Raw genomic sequence first — 19,692 nt, 5'->3', positions numbered from 1 at the left:
GAAGCCCCCGATACTACGGCTCGGAGGTCGCTTATTCTCGTCCGCACGACCGTGCAAATCCTCTTGATCCGGAGGACTTACATGAAGGTTGGCCCTGACCAGGATCTGGATCGTCTTCGGAAGGGTCCGTGGCGCCGCGCATTGATCAAAAATGTTAGCTGGCCTTCGACGTTTTGAGATCGAGGGCGCTCCTTTCCACTCGGAGGCTAGGTGGGGAGAAGTCATTTCGCGCGAACGGAGGCTTTAAGTCGAAGTAGCTTACACAACATACAACAAGGTGATAGCACTACACGAGGCCTATAGATTTACAAATTTTAAGGAGCGTAAAAGGTGCAAGATAAAATCTGCGAACGTAAAGGTGTTCAAATTTTGAATAACGTTGGGTACAAGGGGAATTTTGGAAGTTAGTAAAAGAAGGAGGGTGTGGAAGAGTAGAAGATAAATAATGGCGTCCATTAGTCGAGAACGAATAGATAGCGGGAATAATATGGAGCATGAGATGCTGGAGAAAAGAAAAATCAGCAAAGGAAAAAATACTGCAAGTTGCAACTCACGAATTGCATAGGTGATACTAGACGATATACACCTGGGGTACACAATAAATACAACAACATTTGGAGGTCTCTTGCGGTCAAATCAGTAGGGGAAAAAGTCGCGGAAAGGAAGGGAGGCGGAAATATCGCTCTCGTTAAGATTCGTTGTTGGGGTATACATGGAATGAGCGTAGCAGTTTGCGGTTGAATAATCAATCCAAGTTGGGAAGTCGTTCATGGGCAACATTTGTGCCGCTGAGAATTCGGTGTTGTCGAACACCGCCGAGGGAATGGAGAGATTCGGTTGGGAGTAAAGATAGTAGTCCGGTTGGAGTTGGGGCGGATCTTGAGGATACGAGGAGTAGTAGGAAGGGAGCGAATCAGGCGAGATCTGAATTGGGGACAAAGGGGAGCAGTCGAACTTGTAGACGATGGAGCATTGAGGCCGATTCACATGATCCACGGGGACGCCAACTTTCATAATGTCCTGAACGATAGTATATTGTCGGAGATCTAATCATGAAGAATTAATTTCCAACATTAAGAAGTAACGACGGCTTTAAAGTACAAACCTGAAGCTTTGCTTGCGAGAGTGGCCCAATAGTTGGGAATGAGGCTGGTCCTGTAGAGCATCGGCATGTCGCCTGACACAGTAGAAACGCGTTCGATTTTGGTGACCTCCTTGTAGAAAGCATTGCCGTTGACGTCGTGCACAGCGAAAAAGGTCTCATACTCCGAGTTGGGCGAGAGCATCGAGGCGCTGAAGACGATAGTGGGAACAAATGCCCAAACGGGGCGTGGGGCAAGAACTGTTATTCTGCGCTGCCAATTCATGGGAGAGTCGGACAAACGAGACTCATCGAGGTCCAGCGTGAACGTCGCGGGTTGTACCCCTGTCCAAGGCTGATGCATCCAGTTGGACGGAAGATCGACTTCGTATGGCTTTAAGTCGACGTGGACGAGATGCCGAGGACAGACGCTCTGCGTGATTGTGGAGTTACTGGAGGATCCCTGGTCGTGATCCGGGAAGCCAGAAGACGTCGGTGAGGTGCAAGGAGAACTCGAGTAAAGTGTCGATGAGTCCGGAGAGAGAGTGCTCATCGACGAATTACTTCCCAGAGGGGGAGGGCGCTTCTTCTGTAGATCCGGAGCAGGAGCGTCCTGCTTGAGCTGGGAAACTTTAGGCGGTAGGTCAGGAAATTCCTTCGATTGTATGAGAGTCAGAACTAACATGTAAAACGGTTATGTTCAGATGACACAGTCGAAAGATTTACGAGACTTACTGTCCTCCGATGTGCAAGTTTCGCGTAGTTGCTGGAGACGACTCCCGACTTGTTTGGGAGTTCGCCGTTTGCCTGTAACCTTGAATATGTAGTTGGATATGAACGCGTTACGCTTGGGAAACCGAAGTAATTTCTGGGGAGCCTTGCTCGAAGTAGGGCGATAAATTGTCAGAGCTGAAAAAGGGCGATGTTATCATCCTAATTGAAGCCTAGAAGCGACGTATATACCTTCAAGGAGCGCCGTTTCTAAAAAATCAGGCCAAACGGCCTCCTTCTCTCGCGGAGACTGTTTATAAGAATGCCTGCCGGTACCCTTGACCTTTTTTCCATGATGGGGGCTAGTGTGGTCGTGTGGACGTGAGAAGTCCGACATAGACGAGGTCGAAAACAGGCTAGGAGTCAAAAGGACGCCATCTCCTGAAGAACTCGAGTCGGACATGGGGCGATGGGGGGTGAGATAACTATAGAGGTGTGCAAAGTTGAGAAGGTCGCGAGGTGGGTACAAAAACGACGCGTTCGCGATCTCATATAGGTGGGGGGCTCAAATCGGGGGAAAACGATCTAGGAAATCTCCATAAACCCAATCGGCGATCCCAAAGGCAATCAACACGACACGAACGCATCCTATTGGCTCCTATTGGACCCTCACCGAGAAAGAAACAAGGTTGACTTTGGCTAAATTGAGGTCAGCTTGTCCTGATATGGGAACCTGCCTTCAAAAGCTTTGGCCTCGCAGCCTCACGGGGTTAAGGTACGACCGATTGAGGAATTGCGCCAGGCTGGAATTCCCTCAATCACTGCCAAAAAGTCTTTTTTTTTTCAAAAAAAATGGCGGTAATCGAAGGCCCGAGCGGTCGACACATCTTCAACCCGAAGGGACTGGAGCCAACACTCGATCCAATCAGACCCAAACTATGAGGAAGTAAAATTGCGCTCTCGGTGAATAGTTTAGATTCCGACACACCCGCATTGTGCTGCTTGACGAATCTAGAAATTTGTTGAAATCCTGGAATTCCCATGCGACGCACACCAGGGGAATCAACAAAGCCTGGGAATGGAGCTTTTTAGACTTCAAAATATTCCAATGGATTAAGTATTAGGGGAGATCTCATTTTGCTGCGGCGTTGAAGGCAATCAAGATCAAGAAAAATCGCAGAGTGCTGGAGAAGCCAAAGGTACTAGTAACCATATTGATTGTCGGTGTTATTGGTTGTTAGCTTTCGGAGCTGCCCGTCATCAGTCCTTGATACTGCAAGCTTGACTATAATCCTGCTATAAAGATGGATCCATTAGCTGGAATGGATGATTCTTCCACAGACGACGATACCGCGTCCCAAACCACTGAGGATGACCCGCAGGTCCCTGACAATCAAACATCGGCGCCACCTCCACCACCAGTCTTGCCGCCACCTCCTCCACCCGTCTCGACGACGGCCGTGCAACGCGAAAAACCCCATTATCAACTGCGACATACGCTCCGAGGTCACACAATGTCCATCTCGGCAGTCAAATTCAGCCCAGACGGGAAATTATTGGCCTCTTGTGGTCAGTAGAAATCAAATGTTGCATTCTTTTTAGACTTGGTTTATGTATGTATGTCTCATTCTTGGTACCTCAACAGGAGCCGAAAAGGTGGTGAAGATCTGGTCTCCGGAGACCGGAGAGTTTTTGAGGAATCTGTCTGGACACACGCAAGGGCTCTCTGACATCGCTTGGTCGTTCGATAGTGTGTACCTTGCCTCGGCCTCGGATGATACCACAATTCGCATCTGGGACGTAGAATCCGTGAGTGGGACTTAATTAAAAAAAACTTTCTTGGCCATTCATGTTTAGAACTCAGGGTTTGACACACAAACATCTCAAAGGCCACACTAAATGGGTCTTCTGTCTGAACTATAATACTGCATCGAATCTCCTTGTTTCGGGAGGTTGCGACGGTGATGTGCGAATATGGAATGCAGCAAGAGGTTTATCTCAAGGTTATGCTTTCTTCAAAATCTAATACCTCTTAGGCAAATGCATGAAAACACTCCACGCACATCTGGATTATGTCACAGCCGTTCACTTTAATCGGGACGCTACATTGATAGTGTCGTGTGCACTCGATGGCTTGATGTATGTATTACCTTGTTTGCGTTTTGCAATCCGACTAACGAATGTCCTCAAGTCGAATTTGGAATACGAGTGATGGACAGTGCCTAAAAACTTTGGCAGAAGGGCATGACGCTATCTGGTGGGTGTTCACCCCAACTACTGCTGGTTCTATTTAATCTCATCCTTCTTATCAAGCCAACATGTACAGTTTTCTCCAAACTCAAAGTACATCCTCTCAACCGCGCACGACAGCGCTATTCGTCTGTGGGATTATCATAGCACTCGCTGCCTCAAGACCTATACTGGCCATGTCAACTCGAAATATTGTATATCTGCCTGCTTCAGCGTCACCGGCGGCAAGTGGATCGTAGCTGGCAGTGAAGACCACAAGACTTACATTTGGGATCTTCAAACCCGCGAAATTGTCCAGGTGCTGGAAGGTCATACTGGTACGTTCTATGTAAACCCAATGTACAGTCTATTGATATTCTTACTTCTTCAGATGTTGTCGTTGCGGTTGCTGTGCGTTTTTTTGCTGCTACATCCCCTCTTTTGACTGATCCGTTCTGACAGACACATCCTACCCAAAATATGATCGCGACGGGCTCCATCGACTCAGACCTCGCAATAAGAATATGGACCGATCGTGGACCCAGGCCGAGCGCATAGACAGCCGTCTCACAGTCCATATATTCATCACCTCCGCTCTCGTTGTTCAGCGCTATATACCCTCTGTATGTATTTCTAATGTACATCCACCTCATCATCCATCGCCTGTCCTTGCATACCAAGGATATGTACATCGCATAATCAACGGAGAGTGAGCTATGAGCTCGCTCGGCATCGAATCTGGCAGACAGAACAGCATCGACACGAAAACAAAACGTTGTCCATGTGGGGCTCCAGGGAGAATTTTAAGATATGGAAATGGGAATCTACTTCAAAGGTTCTGCGTGCAACAGATCTGAAGAAGATTTAGTTAAATCTGGAAAGGAAAGAAACCGATCACGTACCATTGGCCACTTCCTTGTCCTCTTCAGTCAATCCAGAATCATGGGCCTCAAGGAAAGCATCCACCTGCAATCGTCGATAAATAACACTGGAAGGGAAGCTCAAAGAAACATACCTCATCCAAAACCTGATCATCATTATCCCCATCGCCAAAGTCGTCGTCATCGTCATCGTCATCATCCTTTGCATCGTCTATCGCAAATGGTGTTCGCTCCATAAGCGCGGCATTGACAACTTGGATCATCGGCATGGCAGAAAGACTTCCACTCTCTGGTACGGCTGGCAAAGACTTCTGTTCCTCAGACGGGATGTTGACTGAAAGTGTCGATGGTGGTGATGGAGCCGGAGAGGAAGCAGAGCCAGAAAGACTCGACTTTGACGGGGATTTGCGCATTGAGGGAGTGAGAAGGGATTCACGGGCTTTCGGCTCTTCCAGCTTGGTGTATCTTCCAATGGACGGCCGGTGGACGACCTGAAGAAAGGTTAACGTTGGTGCACTAATTTGAGTGTGACACTTACCTGATGTTTCCCGATGGTTTTGCCGATTTCATCAGTAAACATATTGAATATCTTCTTATTACTGTCCGTCGCTATTGATGACCAGATATCACCTAAGAAGCCGCTACTTGATATTGGCAACTCCATCTCGGGGAGATGTTGCAGCTTAAAGGAAGCTGACAAGTCAGTCTCGTAGAAAGACTCAAGCACCTCATCAGCGAGAACCACCATTCGGAAACTAACAGTCGTTGTCAGCATCTTCTGGAATATCAGAGCACACAAAACTCACGTAGCAAGATTTAGATATGGCTGGTTAGATTCTACGGGTCGAGGCGACTCTGGCTCGGCGTCGCCCTCTTTGGCCTCTTCTGACTGAGGAAGAAGCGCATCACCATACTCGAAAGCATTTGTCATGAACCGGCTGACTGCTCCTAGATATGCATCACCAATTTCATATCGGAAAATGAACTAAACAGAACCATCAGAGTGATTCCAGTCATCTCAGCAGATGAAACAAACCAAGAATGACTCAGAGAGGGTTAGGACTTCGTCCTTCGTGAGGAATCCGTCTTTGTTCTTGTCGTGTAGGTTGAAAAACCATTCAATATTCTCCATTAGGTCATTGAACATCACTCCGTCCAAACCAGAGACGAGATCCTTAACCCATCACGTAAGTCAACGCGAAAAGGAACAGTTCGAAAACCTCGTACCTGGAATGACAATGCCCCCTTACAAGATGTGTCCCAGAAAAAGAATAATCTGTCAATGAACTCGTGCTCTGCAACTTCTCGGTCGATGCGTTGCTATATGAACAGTTGATTCATTTGAAAGGTTTCTCAGAGTGAGGAAGAAAAGGCTAACCTGAAAGCCATTCATCACAATCTTCTCGTCCCTGGCCCAGGTCGCAATCTCACTAAGGAAATGCTGGAAAGTGCGTAGACCAATCCTCGTCTCAGGCTTCGCTTCATTACCTTCACCCGTCGTGAACAAAGCCTTCTCTGGTGCAGCAGCAGGTGGCGGGGGTACGATGCACATGGCCTTGTACAGCGCATCATAGATCAAGCCAGCTTGTTCTTTCGTGAATCGACCTAGACTCTTCAAATTCCGCACAGCAGAACGTTTGGAGAACGATTCGATGCTATGGATGATCTCGCTCCTAAAGCGCCTGCGCTCGGTTAGGATCGTCTCGTCCGTGATGACTGAGAATTCTCGGAAGGACACAAGAAGTAACTCCTGGAACCGAGTGATAGCGCGTGCTCGAGGATCAGAGGAGTCCGGGTGAGCAGACTCGCCGAGAGAGGCAAAGTAGTCTCGCATGAGACTATGATAAAGATCAAAAATCATCCTCTGGATCTTGAGTGTCAACATACTTGAGAAACCCTCCATCATCTTGTATTTGAAGCAGGGCTTCCCCATTAATCTTCAAAATTGCTAATGAGCATGTGTTAGATCATCCAAATCACTGAGTCAATATAAAATTGACCTAAGCTAGGGAAATTGTCAACACAACAAGATACAGTATAAACAACGTCACTCACCCGACTTGAAATAAGACTTTCGGTCCCATGCAGAAGAAACAGTCTACTATCCGGAATGCAAAAACCATAGGCATGCTGTTGATGTATCTGAAGGTAAGGAATTCATGTTAATGATGTTTTGCGTTCAACCTTATACGCCAACACTCACAAACTCAAAAACCAAGGCAATGACGCGACAGATAGCTGAACATCGACAAGTCGGAAATGTTCGTGGATAATGGGTAAGCACCGCTGCACAAGGGATTCAAACACGCGTTGGTCAAGCATCGTACCATGCATGGAGGGACTGTAAAGTGATGTTGAGATAGCCTGCAAGGGAGTGGGACCGTACTTACGCATAGTAACCTGGAAGAAGTCGATCGCAGAGGACTTCAAGAAGCCAAAAGGCTTGCTCTTCCGACATATAACTGATATAAAAAGTTGGACTCCCAATTTACGTGGAGGACCACGGGACTCACATCAGGATAGCGGCTGCGAGAATGTTCATCGCCTGGAGGATGTCGAGAGAGTGGAATGAGCCATATTACAAAGAGACATACCTGACAATAACCGAGGTCTGGATTCTTGAACGAATAGGCTTGCAGAACCCGACGAAGGGCACCGATTCCCGCCTCGGATTGATAGCCCGCGTACTCAGGCAAGCTACGGTGAAGATCTTTCTCGATATCTTCTGTGCTCGTACTCGTGCTTCCCGCGTACTCTTCCAAAAGCCGATCGTAGTATCCAGGGTTCGAGAACCGTAGATAGATTGACCCAGAAAGGGTTTCCCACATTTCACCGCGTAGTCTGTTGGGCAGCCCAACCTGAACAAGACGCGTACATTGTGGGTAACGAAGGAGGGTAAGATTGCGGCCATGAGCTGGTAAAGGTTAATGAGAGAGTTTTTTAATAAAAGGGATGGTGCTTACAACGCAGGTAAGTGGTCCATAGCTTAATTTTTGAAGCTTCCCGCAGTCTGGGGCATAGTCTGAGGGGGCGAGGTTGAAGAAATGGAGAACACACACTTTTTTGGGTCGCCCGGGAATTTAAACTTGAGCCCCAATCCACCATGATAAGCAATATCTTGTGATTCTGCATCCTTGTCGTCATTGATTAAACTCCCATCCTCACGTTCATTCTCCCCGACTGTCGAGGATGTAGAGACGAGGACTTCTGAGTAGCATGTCTTAACAAAACTCTTCACGAGTTTCATTTGCCCACGTTGAAGTTCAACCTTGAGCGCATCTCGGAGAAGAGAGCAGAAGAGGTCTGCCGTTGGCCGAAGGGATGTCAATTGCACAATCTGGTGACTCTTATTGAGACATCTCTCCAAGGATATGTGAAAAAGAACGAACGATCTTCATTCCATGCCATAGCAGAAGACTTAAGGCGTAGATGCCAGCCCGTGCGTTCAACCTCTCCACCCGCCGGATTGTAGACAACGGTATCGTAAACCTGACAGACTTTCTATCCAATGAAGCAAACGCCAGATATGGTGGCATTATATGCAGCTTCCCAGCCTTCAGGAAACATTATGAATGTTCCTACAGACGCAGTTATGATAACTCACGTATGAGTCCTCAATCGCTTCACCGAGGCTAAGGACAGCGTTGATGTCCATCTTCTCCTGATCCATCCCCCCACTTTGACCAGCTTCATCTCCAGCGGGTAATGAGAAGAATATTTGTGTTAACTGTTCCTTGGTCGGCTCCTTGAAATGACGAAGTGCTGTCGAGATGGTCGACATTGTTTGAGGCCTTTAGCGGGCGTCAGGAGAGGATGGGCGGCACAACGGTAGGACGATTCCAAGAAACAAGATCAAATCCAAGGAAATGTGGGCGCTCCCGATGAAGAAGTGCTCAAGGAAACGTCGGACTGGTAGTCCAGTGCTGGCTGTACTTAGAGTGATGTCGAAAGAGAAGGTACGTAAGCAGATATCAAACTCTAGAATAGGAGTACATAGCGTTAGGTCACCACAACTCAATTCCTGCCTGCACAAAAGGAATAGCAATGTAATGTATTGAAGAAGGAAGATATAGAATTCTACATTCACAGATTGTACGCAAAAGGTGACAAGACGAGGAGCAGCACCTAATAGTAATAACAAGTGTCCGAGGAGAAAACGTAGAGTACGACAGCGTTCGTTTGCTCAAGGGTATAAGTCTTCTCCGGTAGAAGGCGACGTGTACGTGAAGAGAAAAGACAGCGTTAGACAAAGGGAACGAATGTGAGGGTCTCGCGTGGGGGAGTCAGTGACGACTGAGATCGTAGCTTGAAAGCGGACTCACATATTTGAATATCGGACTGCTATAAACCTCATTAAAGGCAGAGGAATTGCCTCCAGCATATAGGGCTGTACCTTGAGAGAAGAGCTCTGTGGTCGTGACACTGGCTAGATCAGAACGTCAGATCTTTATCTATGAATTCAGAATTAGCTGCACTTACTACCATCCTCGTTGACCCATTGCGATGTAATTAGCCCGGTGTTGAGGTCGATAGACCACTGATAAAGAGGCAGAAAGTTTCTCAACAATGCGTTGAGTACCCTTGACCAATTGGTACGTACGACGTCTGTTTCCGAAGCTCTCGAGATAGCAGTGGCGTTCGTATAAGTGTTGTCCATAAGGCTGGCAATGGAGCCAGAAGCAGCTGTAGAAAGTCAATCAAAATTCAGCTTGAGCGCAGAAATACTAGACTTACTTCCTGGCAGAGCAACACCTCCCAGATAAAGATAGCTGAGTAGTGGTGCGTAAGTATGACTATACTCAATAGATTATTTACACGTACTTGAAACTTGAAGAACCAATGTCATCGTCGGAATTGTCGCGTCCTTGAATGAGGCCAAGGATTGGAAAATCAATTGACTGGTCCGAATCCTATGATCATTTACATTAACTACGGCTCTCACAGAAGTGGATAAAAAATGACCTACATCCATTATAATTCGAAGACCTGTTGCAGTGGTTGCAAAGGAATCAATAACAAAAGAGATTTCTAGTGCCTTGGCCACATCGGTCGTAAATCCCAGGTGGCCAGTCGACAAGAAAGTCGCAGAGATATAGCCAACAGACTCTCCCGTATCAACGTTGGTAACCTGCATCATTCCCATTTTGGTAACAGGGGGGCCAGCGGAAGGCATCTGGCGAATGATGACTGCAGAACGTCAGATGAGTGAACTCCGTCGACAAAGCTTACTGACCAGTTTTAGCTTTGCGCACAGGAGCTTTCAATGGCAACCCTCTGGCCAGTCGCTGTGCGTTTGACAACTTTAACCATGATCTTTGGAATGTGCGAGTGGGAGTGCCTCTGCGCTGGAACGTAAAAAAGCGCATCTCAGGAGACGTTTCCTCTGAATCTCCCGTGGCTACAGAAAGACAGGCGAGGCTGAGGAATGCCAGAGCTAAGAGAGAGAGAAATGACCGCATCTCGATAAATTAGAGGAAGGAAGAGAAGCCGAGAATATGTAGAATGAGAACATGAGAGAATATAAATCGTCTCGAGGGCGCGTTGCTCAGTAGAGACCGCATATGCGTCTTGAATGTGACGAGGGAAGATATCAGCCTGCATGAATGCGAGCCATAGAGCACACGTTTCGAGGTCCCCTAAGCACCTGCCAGAACTTCAAGCTCACAAGTTCATGACATATGACTGGCCATTTGTTTCGTTCGTCAGAGGAAGCCCTTCTGCCCATGAAAGTGCTGCGCCAGCGCTTAAGGGCTCAAGGGCTCAAGCCTCAAACCCCGCACCACAGATAGAAAGGGAAGCCGAATGAGCACATATTAAGTTGTTGATGGGCACTTCATTCATAAATGTTGAATATCGCGCGAGAGCCAGTGCCTGGCTCGTTTTTGCAGGTGCAGTGAATAAACAATGCGTAAATTCGATTTCAACGTTAACCGAGAATAAGTAGACGGCGATGCAGCTGCGTCTCCCTGAGATGCAGATCAAGTCCTATCAAGTCGAGTAAGTGGAAGTCGAGGTCAAAAGGAGTTTGCTTACGAAAAGTTTGGTCCGAGTCGGCTGTCGGCTGATGATCAAGCGAAATGCAAGTTTGCTCCTTTTATTGACACCTCGTTGGCGAAATCGTGCCTTCCTTCCATCGTAGAATTCGTTCTCCCAGAAAGAGTCTTTGTCAGTAGTCATGAGGCGAATTCCTTCAAGCTTCTCTACCCTTTGCTGACACAGGATGCTGTTGTGGCACCGACGGCGACGGGTGCGTGCCTCGCTGTCCCAGATATCATCGACTGATGTTTTTTCAAAGAATCTTTTTTTATCTAATGACTCATGGGTGCACATGGGACCTATATAAGTTCCAGCGAACTTGAGTTGCTTCAAATTAATTTGGATGGATTCCACAACACACACGGAGCAGTCAATAGAACGCGAGGCATCTGCCGTCGATGCTGACAAGGAGGGCGTGGAGATCAAGTCTCTTGTCAATGTACACGAACACCAATTGGACCCAAGGATCAGTGTAACATCATTTCATATCCGTCGGAATTCTGAGGCTTTAAATTCTGGTGGGGAGAAGGGGTTAGAAGAGCCCTTGTACGTGAGTAGACCTGTTATTTTTATTCCTCAACTCAACGGGGGGTTATCATTGGCGATTTTAGATTGAGTTTAAGGAAGGTGACAAACGCAATCCTATCAATTTTTTACGAAAGAAAAAGTGGGGCATAACAGCCCTCGCCTGCTTTTCCACTGTCATTTCAGGTGAGCTAAGCTATTAACTTGCTTGCTTTGATTTCTGATTGCCTTCCATGGCAGCCGGAACTGCAGGCGCATACAATCTCGGATTCGCGTCTATGACAAGAGACCTCAATTGTACCGATTTCCAAGCCACAATCGGATTAAGTGTCTACGCGCTTGGGTTTGGAGTAACACCTCTTGTAACCGCCTCTTTCAGTGAGGAGCTAGGCCGGCTCCCCCTGTACTATGGCTCTGGAATTGGCTTCTTGCTGATGTATATGATGATTGCTCTGTACGCCAGATGATGTCTACTTCTCTGGCCGTGTTCTCAAGTTTTTGCTAAGTTCGAAGAACATACAAACTGTTATCATTGCACGCTTTCTACAGGGTGCATTTGGATCCACTGGATCCACTATGGTCGGTGGCACCGTCGCGGACATATGGTCGTCCAAAGAGTGCGTATCTTCCCTCTAGAATACGTTTTGTACTCATCAAATCTCTAGACGAGGACTTCCGATGGCCATATTTTCCGCGGCCGCCGTTGGAGGTACAGGACTTGGGCCAGTTTTTGCTGGATGGATTGAGATGAACCCGAGACTTGGATGGAAATGGATTCAGTGGATTCAAATGATGTAAGTAAAATTCCCTCATTCAGAATCAAGCCCTAATCTAGCCTTTTCACCAGAATCTGCGGATTTTATCTTTTACTGTTGCCATTGTTTATGCGAGAAACTCGCTCTGCCGTCCTTTTAACTAGGATAGCCAGAAAATTGAGAAAGGAAACCGGAGATCCACGTTACCGGGCAAGGGTAGAAGACGAACGTACCAGCTTACGCACCCTGATCTACATTTCGTGTACACGACCGATTTGTGCGCTCCGTTTCATTACATTCTCTGCGGACGTTGCTCATATGTCTGACAGATCTGATGCTGACTGAGATGATCGTCTCAAGCTTCAGCGTACGTTTGAGATGTGTCTCCTTTTTGCACGAAAAATATTGATGTGGTACAACAGTTGTGGATCGGCTTTGCTTGGGGAATCACTTACTGCCTGCTGGAGTAAGCACCTTTTGATACAACTCCGAATATTCACATCCTAAAGGTCTTATGTTAGGTCTGTTGGGCTTACATTCACCAATCTCCATGGTTTCAATACCGGAGAAGTTGGTACCGTCTTTACGGCTATGATGTAAGTTTATCTTTGCTACCCATTTTTCTGGTGCTCAAGGGACATATTAAGCATTGGCACTGGCCTCGGCTTCCTAACGAATTTGTATCAAGAACGCCTCTATCAGTATGCAGTTGTGATCTTCTCCACAAGTCCTTAACTCACGTTTTTCACAGTAAGAATGTTCTTACACGAGGACCTGAAGCACGACTCTATGGCGCTTGCTTCGCAGCCATCCTCCTTCCCACAGCCATGTTCATCTACGCATGGTCATCTTTCACATTCGTTCATTGGAGTGTGCAAGCTATCGGCATCGTCCTTTTCACTTGGTCAGCGTACACCATCTACAATACTGTCTTTACATATCTGGCGGATTGGTGTGTTTCCTTCTGATAGGAAACCGTCCAGGGGTTGATAACGCATATAAAAGTTATGGCCCATTCGCTTCGTCTGCACTCGCAGGCCAGAGCCTTGCTCGTACGTCACGCACTCCTTCCCGATCACTGTCCATCTAACATCACATCGGAGGTACAGGTAACATTGTAGGCATGGCGTTTCCGCTATTCACAAAGCAGATGTACAAGGCTCTCGACTTCAAGTGGGCCAATACCCTCTTTGGATGCCTAGGCACAGCGATGGTGCCCATCCCCTTCGTACGTCAGTTCCTGCCGTCGGGTATGATCTAGCCTCGCTAATGATTTGATGTATAAAGATCCTCTTTTTCTATGGTCCCGCAATACGTCGAAGAAGCAGGTTCTCCCGAATGGTTATGGAGGCAGCCGACGTATCATGCTGAGAAATCGTTGGTGACATTCACGAAAAGCATCATGAATTTATATGCGCAACATTTTTGGCGCCTTCCTATTGTACATATTGACTACATTTCGTTCTTCAGTTTCAAAGTTACACCATACACACATCATACACAATCATAGACGGGAGGGAGGGTTCAGGCAGCTGAAAGGCTCCAGTGGTAGTACAACGTCCAAAAGTTACAACGATTATAAACGTCCAAAGCTTGAGTTGCAGGTCAAAGTTCAACAAACGTCCAGAGGATGTTTTCCTTGTCAGAAAACCGGAGTTCAAATCTCGATGATTTTGAATTTCTGTCGTCGACCATCAGTTAGCTTCGCATGTATCAACGACTGGTTAGAACTCACGAATGGGACGACCTTGTGACCATACTTAGAGGAGAAAGCGGCAAAGTCACCTCCAGCGTACAACCTTCCATGTTGAGAGAAAAACTTTGTTTTCGGTTTTGCTGCGACGATCAAAATGGTATTTTGAGTCGGGAGAAGGGAGAGATACAACTGCCCACGTACAGCCATTAGTATTGATCCACTGCGCAGTGATAAGTCCAGTGGAGAGGTTAACAATCCACTATAAAGGCAAGAGTGTGCAATGAGATCAGGCGTGCTTAGGCGTGACGAAGGTACGTACAATGTCAGTTTCCACTGCTCTTTTGATGTGCGTAACATCAGTGAAGGCATTGGGGATGACAGTGGGTTTTGCACGGGGAGCAGCTGAGCGAAACACGTTCAGAATGAAGGGTGTGAAAGGTTGCGAGCGTGGCACGTACTGCCCGGAGGTGAAACGCCCGCGAAGTACAGATAACTGTAAGCAGGAAGCCATGAATGACTGTAGTGTCCCTCGAAACGAAAATCACATACTTAAAAGATCCAATGCCGATGTCAGGCGTTGCATCATCCCTACCTTGAACCAACCCCAGAAGTATGTTCGGATCGGTGAGGTTCGAGTTCTGTCAATAGTATAAGTGATGTCACTCGTATTCAAACCAAGAGAGAGACGCAAGAGCAACGAACCTCAATTGTGATTCTCAAACGGCGGAAAATGGTAGAAGACCCTCTCAAGCGTCGCTGAACCGTAGAAGTGTCGTCAGCCCTAAAATTGAAGACAACTGCGTCTGCAGGATCGGATTCGAACTGGAGTTGCCCCCTGTTGAGTGATCTCTTGGAGATGAAGCCGAGAGGTTCGTCAGTGTCAGACCGTATGAGTTGCAAGTGCCCCCTCCTTCTTAATGCTGGGAAAGACGATGGTGCTTGTCGGCGAACGCCAGTAGACGTACCTTTCGTAGAAAGTTGGGTTACAACTCCTATGAGTGAGTGCCAAAGAAGCGTGGATACGCACCTCTACGGACGGGAGGGTTGAGTGTCATTCCCCTTTGTAGCCGCTCGGCATTGCTCAGTCCTCGAGGACGAGTGATGGGAGCCCGAATAGAGTCACTCTTGAATATGACATTTTGAAGATCCTCTGAACAGTGTTCAGCCACACAGGGTCCAGTGGGGCGTTCAATTGGCGTCGCGAATGCAACAAAGCTTGCTGCAAGGACGGCGACAAGGGACAGAGCTGAACGCATTGCGTTCAAGTCGCAGGTGGGGATTAGGATCGATGGGTTGGCTCAACAAGGGATTCTTTCAACTTTGAAAAACAAATTGGACTTTGGTGGTGCTTTTCAGAAGTGAAGAGAAGCCAACATTATTCGGTTTAAGGGCAACGGGCGGAGTAACCAAGAGGGGCTCTTGATACAGGTAAGGCATACTCCGAGGCGATCCAGATGAAGAACAACTGGAAGATGGGAGACGTGTCTTAAATCTTGATTTGTCCTTGATCAGATCCAACGCAACCATTGTTAAGCTAGAGGCAGATTCCGAGTGTGAATCCAAGAATGGACGTCCTCAGCGGCGCCTCGAAACGTGGCGACCGGCACCAACACGGGTACAGATGCTTGCTTTTGTGATACGACACCGTCCTCGAACGCGCAGTTTCGTCTTCGCTCATTGCCATTGAAGAGAAGCACGCCGATGCTTGAAATCTTCATATGTACGTTTAATTGAAGGCGGAAGCAAAGTAGTCTGTCTAGAGCATGAGAATATGTCACCATGCATCACACTGGGTGCCAGGGTGAAGTCATGAATGGCAACCACGATATGAACTTTGAAGTGACGCCATTGGGATGGCCAAGATAGGTCAACAAGAGCAACTGATGGGCGGGTGAAACAGAAGCCACTGGCAGTGGAGTTGGTGACACCTTCGCAAGAAAGCGAGGGATCCAATGCAGAGGGAATTTGCAGAGAAAATCCTATGTCTTAGATCAAGACAAGGGAAAGGTATAACTAAACGAAGAGCTTGGCGCGAAAACTCCACAAGCAGTTCCCAAATCCAATCGGTCGAACGTTCGACGCTTCTTCGGCTTGATCAATAGGATTATATTCCACCTGAGCACATCTTACAAGAATGAGCTTGGGGTATCGCCAGAAACTGATTCGATGAAAGTGGCGTGGTCTCGGATACGCGATGACCAACAAGCGGTCAGCGACATCTTCGACGAATCGAAAGGAGGGATCCAAAGCAAAGGGTGGGGTGGGGAAATTCGATATCCTGTCTTAGATCATCAGACAAAGAGCACGGAGAAAACTCCACAACCAGTTCCCAATTGGAATCAATTAGACGTTCCTTCTTCGGCTTGATTGTGGGATCGTGTTCCACAACACGTCTGGCAAGAGTTAACATGAGGTATCACACTAGAACCTGATTCAACAGAAGCGTCATAGTGCGATGTGGTCTTGCGTACGGAACGATCAACAAGCAGTGGACAGAAGCCTTGAGTTGTATGCAGCGATCCTGACCGACAAGTGAATGAGATGACCCATCGTCATGCGGGTTCAAACTTACGTTCATCAACCGCCTCCCACAACCCGCAGAGCTTTTTGAGGTTGGGGCTGGGACCTATGCAATGGTTCATTCAGTGCGAGAAAAGTCAAGCCAGCTGCAAACTGCCACGTCGCTGAGCTTGTTCCGCGGCGTCACCGCGCGTTGAAGTGTTTGGCCAAAAATGAAATGGATGTGGCAGTAGATGACTGTAACATCTCGGCTATGGAACACGCCGGAATTGCACACGGCACAACCGGACTATCTGTCCCAATTTTACCTTGATCCGTGATGAGTAAGCTCGAGGAACGAGAGCATGCTCATATTAGGATAAGACAAGCTTTAGACCCGTGCCTCCGGTGCTGGTCACAGCTTGCCGGGGGCACGCCCCCTGGACCCCCTGGTACACATGTTTAATCTCAGTTTTGGTACACATTTTTTATCCCAGTTCATGTTTAATCCCACTTCTGGTACACATATTTAATCCCACTTTCAGTACACATACTTAGTTAGACTTAAACCTGGACTTATACTACAGCACTCACTTCACTCAGTCATGCCTTGCCAGAGGCAAGCTGTTCCTCCAGCACACATGTTTGTTTCCAGTTCTGGTACCCATCTCTAATCCCTGTTTTGTTACTTACACTTTATTTCACTTCATTTGAATTTTCAAAGATACACTTTAACCTACAGTGGCACTCATTGTACTTGGCCAGCTTGCCAGAGGCAAGCCCTTGGACTATCTGATACAATAGTGGAATGCAGAGTTGATGTCACAGCCACTAAAATGGGTCACGACAACTTGTCCGCTAAATCCCACAATACAGAAAATCTGTGAAAGTTGGACTTTGTATCGCTTTCTGTCTCGAGGGCCTAACCAATCAGGCAGACTTGGGGCAGACTTCAAATTGAGACATACTTTCCTGTTAAATTACCTCTATATGTGATGCCATACCTAATTTCTACATAACAAAGATACCATTCAGTAAGAAAGAGATTGAAATTTTCACACATTTTGGGAATTTTACAGTGTTCCTCAATGTAAAAGATCTGGTATGTACAGAGCTTGCCATGTGGCCATCAGGGATTTGAAACTCAGTCAAAGCTGTAGCAGGTGTGTCAATGGTCAGTTGTAGTGAGGGCATTTACCTGTTGGAGTTGATTCACTAAGGAAAGTTGTTGTGTGGTGAAAAAAAGCATAGTGTTGTGGCCACCACGTCAACTCTGCATTCCACTAATATAACAGTTGTGGTGTACATGTTGCTCAAAGTTACAGTTTCTGCACCTATGGTGTGGACCCCCAGTACACATGTTTAATTCCAGTTTTGGTACACATCTTTTATCCCAGTTCCAGTGCACATGTTTAATCCCACTTCTGGTACACATATTCAATCTCCATTCTGATACATATTCTTTATTCCAGATCTAGTGTATATCTTTCATCTGAATCATCAATGTTAGGCTTAGACCTGGACACAGCAATCACTTCGCTTGGCCATGCCTGAGGCAAGCTGTCCCCCCCAGTACATATGTTTATTCCAGTTCTGGTGCACATTTTCAATCTCTCTTTTTTTTTTTTTGGTGAAGCTATGTAGCATACAACAGTTAACAGTGTTATCCTTGTACGCAAGCATCAAGGACAGGGGATTGCACCCTGTTGGAAGAATGTCAACTCACCCCAAGGAATTGTGGCTAGGCAGGCTCACACTGGAGCAGTGTGGGACTCAGAGCAGCCACATTGTGTAAAGCTAGCAGTTGCAGCCTGGAGGCCACCCTACTCTCATACCCACTAAAACCCCAGCTTCTGGTACTTTCATCTTATTAAATTTGAAATTTTAAAATTATGCTCTGACCTGCACCTATGGTTTGGCACTCACTGCAGTTGGCCAGCTTGCCAAAGGGAAGTCCCTTGGACTATCTCATAAAAATCTGATAGCTGTGGTGTACATGTTTCTCAAAGTTATACTAATCCGTGTTTTGGTACTTACACTTTATTTGAAATTTTCAAAAATACACTTTAACCTGCAGCAGCCCTGGCTGCACTTGGCCAGCTTGTCAGGGCAAGCCCCCTGGACCTCCCAGTGCATATGTTCAATCCCAGTTCATTTTATCTTAATCATCAAAGTTAACCTGCCCTCATTCAAATTTTTATTCTAATCCAAATCATCAAAGTTACATTTAGATCCACACTTATATAGTCCTACATTTGGTACTGTAACTGCAGTCAGCAGTACAAAGCTGGCCATAATTTTTGATTTTTCAACACTATACCATGCACCATAAATTACAGTTCAGTAGGCCACTGATGAAAATCTGTAGAGCAACTAAAATCCACCTGAAATTTAATCAGCATAGATCTCAAAGTAGGAGAAATATACACTACTGTATGTAATCAGGAAGCTGGCCACCCTGGGAAGCTGGCCACTTATTTTCTGCAGCTTGTAGTGCACAAAATATCCAAAATTTTATATCATTGGAAAGCTTGAGATTAGGCCAATTGAGTGAAAATTTTAAAAAAATGAAAAGTGTCAATTTGAATACAAACTGGATGTGGCCAGCTTCCCAGTCAGGGCCGTGTTTATGGTCTTTTTACACCAAAAAAAAACACCACTGAGTCAATTTTCATTAAGAGGAGAAAAATGCCTAATGGAAAATGTCAAAAAAATGACACATAGTGCGAAACTCAGTCCTTAACTAGGACAATGAGTTAAGGTGGCCAGGTTCCCAATAAGGCACAGTAACAATGAAGTGGGGGGTAAAAAATAGTACAGAAAAAGCGAAATTGAGGCTGCTCAGAGAGGTGTGACCACAAAAACACTCACAAAAAATTAATGCAGGATCTTACTATTACAGAATGAGGTTGGGAGCTACCAATACAAAATGTTCTGTGGTTGTGGTCACACCGTGTGACATTCCCGGGAAACGCCGCTGACGCGGCTCAGTAAAAGACAAAGAGGCTGCTTACATGATCTATTACGTAATAACTGTCAACCGTCCTCTCTTTATATATTAGATAGATAATTTTTTGCGTCAGAACCAGACATTTACATGTACAAATAGTAATATATGTGTTTGGCCAAAAATGAAATGGATGTGGCAGTAGATGACTGTAACGTCTCGGCTAAAATGGAATACGCCGGAATTGCACACGGCACAACCGGACTATCTGTCCCAATTTTACCTTGACTGTTAAGTTACTCCGGGTGACTAAGCCGGGTCAACCATGCTTC

At 46.6% G+C, this 19,692-nt stretch overlaps 5 protein-coding genes across 5 annotated transcripts; 1 reads left to right on the top strand and 4 right to left on the bottom strand.

Moving 5' to 3' along the window:
- Positions 1-636: 636 nt before the first annotated feature.
- Positions 637-2,255, bottom strand: LACBIDRAFT_302921 (uncharacterized protein; the record flags this gene model as incomplete). Its single annotated transcript, XM_001883663.1, has 4 exons — positions 637-1,046; positions 1,106-1,759; positions 1,817-1,990; positions 2,045-2,255. The coding sequence occupies 4 exons, from the start codon at positions 2,253-2,255 to the stop codon at positions 637-639; spliced, it is 1,449 nt and encodes a 482-aa protein (XP_001883698.1).
- Positions 2,256-5,704: 3,449 nt separating this feature from the next.
- Positions 5,705-8,683, bottom strand: LACBIDRAFT_251789 (uncharacterized protein; the record flags this gene model as incomplete). The annotated part of the gene is made up of 15 exons (XM_001883662.1): positions 5,705-5,887; positions 5,939-6,076; positions 6,130-6,222; positions 6,281-6,740; positions 6,790-6,850; positions 6,903-6,907; positions 6,958-7,044; positions 7,106-7,243; positions 7,293-7,364; positions 7,416-7,447; positions 7,497-7,816; positions 7,866-7,912; positions 7,962-8,239; positions 8,292-8,456; positions 8,507-8,683. 15 exons carry the CDS (start codon positions 8,681-8,683, stop codon positions 5,705-5,707), a joined length of 2,256 nt encoding a protein of 751 aa, XP_001883697.1.
- Positions 8,684-9,144: 461 nt separating this feature from the next.
- LACBIDRAFT_302918 (uncharacterized protein) lies at positions 9,145-10,268 on the bottom strand (the record flags this gene model as incomplete). The annotated part of the gene is made up of 7 exons (XM_001883661.1): positions 9,145-9,171; positions 9,225-9,328; positions 9,382-9,585; positions 9,637-9,671; positions 9,724-9,812; positions 9,869-10,089; positions 10,136-10,268. The coding sequence occupies 7 exons, from the start codon at positions 10,266-10,268 to the stop codon at positions 9,145-9,147; spliced, it is 813 nt and encodes a 270-aa protein (XP_001883696.1).
- A 1,013-nt stretch (positions 10,269-11,281) lies between these two features.
- Positions 11,282-13,589, top strand: LACBIDRAFT_302917 (MFS polyamine transporter; the record flags this gene model as incomplete). The annotated part of the gene is made up of 14 exons (XM_001883777.1): positions 11,282-11,488; positions 11,550-11,649; positions 11,704-11,917; positions 11,970-12,080; positions 12,129-12,257; positions 12,311-12,495; positions 12,548-12,585; positions 12,641-12,684; positions 12,740-12,814; positions 12,866-12,919; positions 12,970-13,170; positions 13,224-13,270; positions 13,328-13,446; positions 13,506-13,589. 14 exons carry the CDS (start codon positions 11,282-11,284, stop codon positions 13,587-13,589), a joined length of 1,608 nt encoding a protein of 535 aa, XP_001883812.1.
- Positions 13,590-13,875: 286 nt separating this feature from the next.
- On the bottom strand, positions 13,876-15,170 carry LACBIDRAFT_302916 (uncharacterized protein; the record flags this gene model as incomplete). Its single annotated transcript, XM_001883660.1, has 8 exons — positions 13,876-13,899; positions 13,954-14,054; positions 14,116-14,173; positions 14,234-14,316; positions 14,373-14,407; positions 14,464-14,552; positions 14,617-14,879; positions 14,942-15,170. The coding sequence occupies 8 exons, from the start codon at positions 15,168-15,170 to the stop codon at positions 13,876-13,878; spliced, it is 882 nt and encodes a 293-aa protein (XP_001883695.1).
- Between the last annotated feature and the right edge of the window lie 4,522 nt (positions 15,171-19,692).

Source organism: Laccaria bicolor, genomic scaffold (genome assembly GCF_000143565.1).
Source record: "Laccaria bicolor S238N-H82 LACBIscaffold_22 genomic scaffold, whole genome shotgun sequence".
In the NCBI taxonomy this organism is placed as follows: domain Eukaryota; kingdom Fungi; phylum Basidiomycota; class Agaricomycetes; order Agaricales; family Hydnangiaceae; genus Laccaria; species Laccaria bicolor.
The sequence above is the reverse complement of the archived record's forward strand: the minus strand, read 5'-3'. Positions and strand labels throughout refer to the sequence as shown.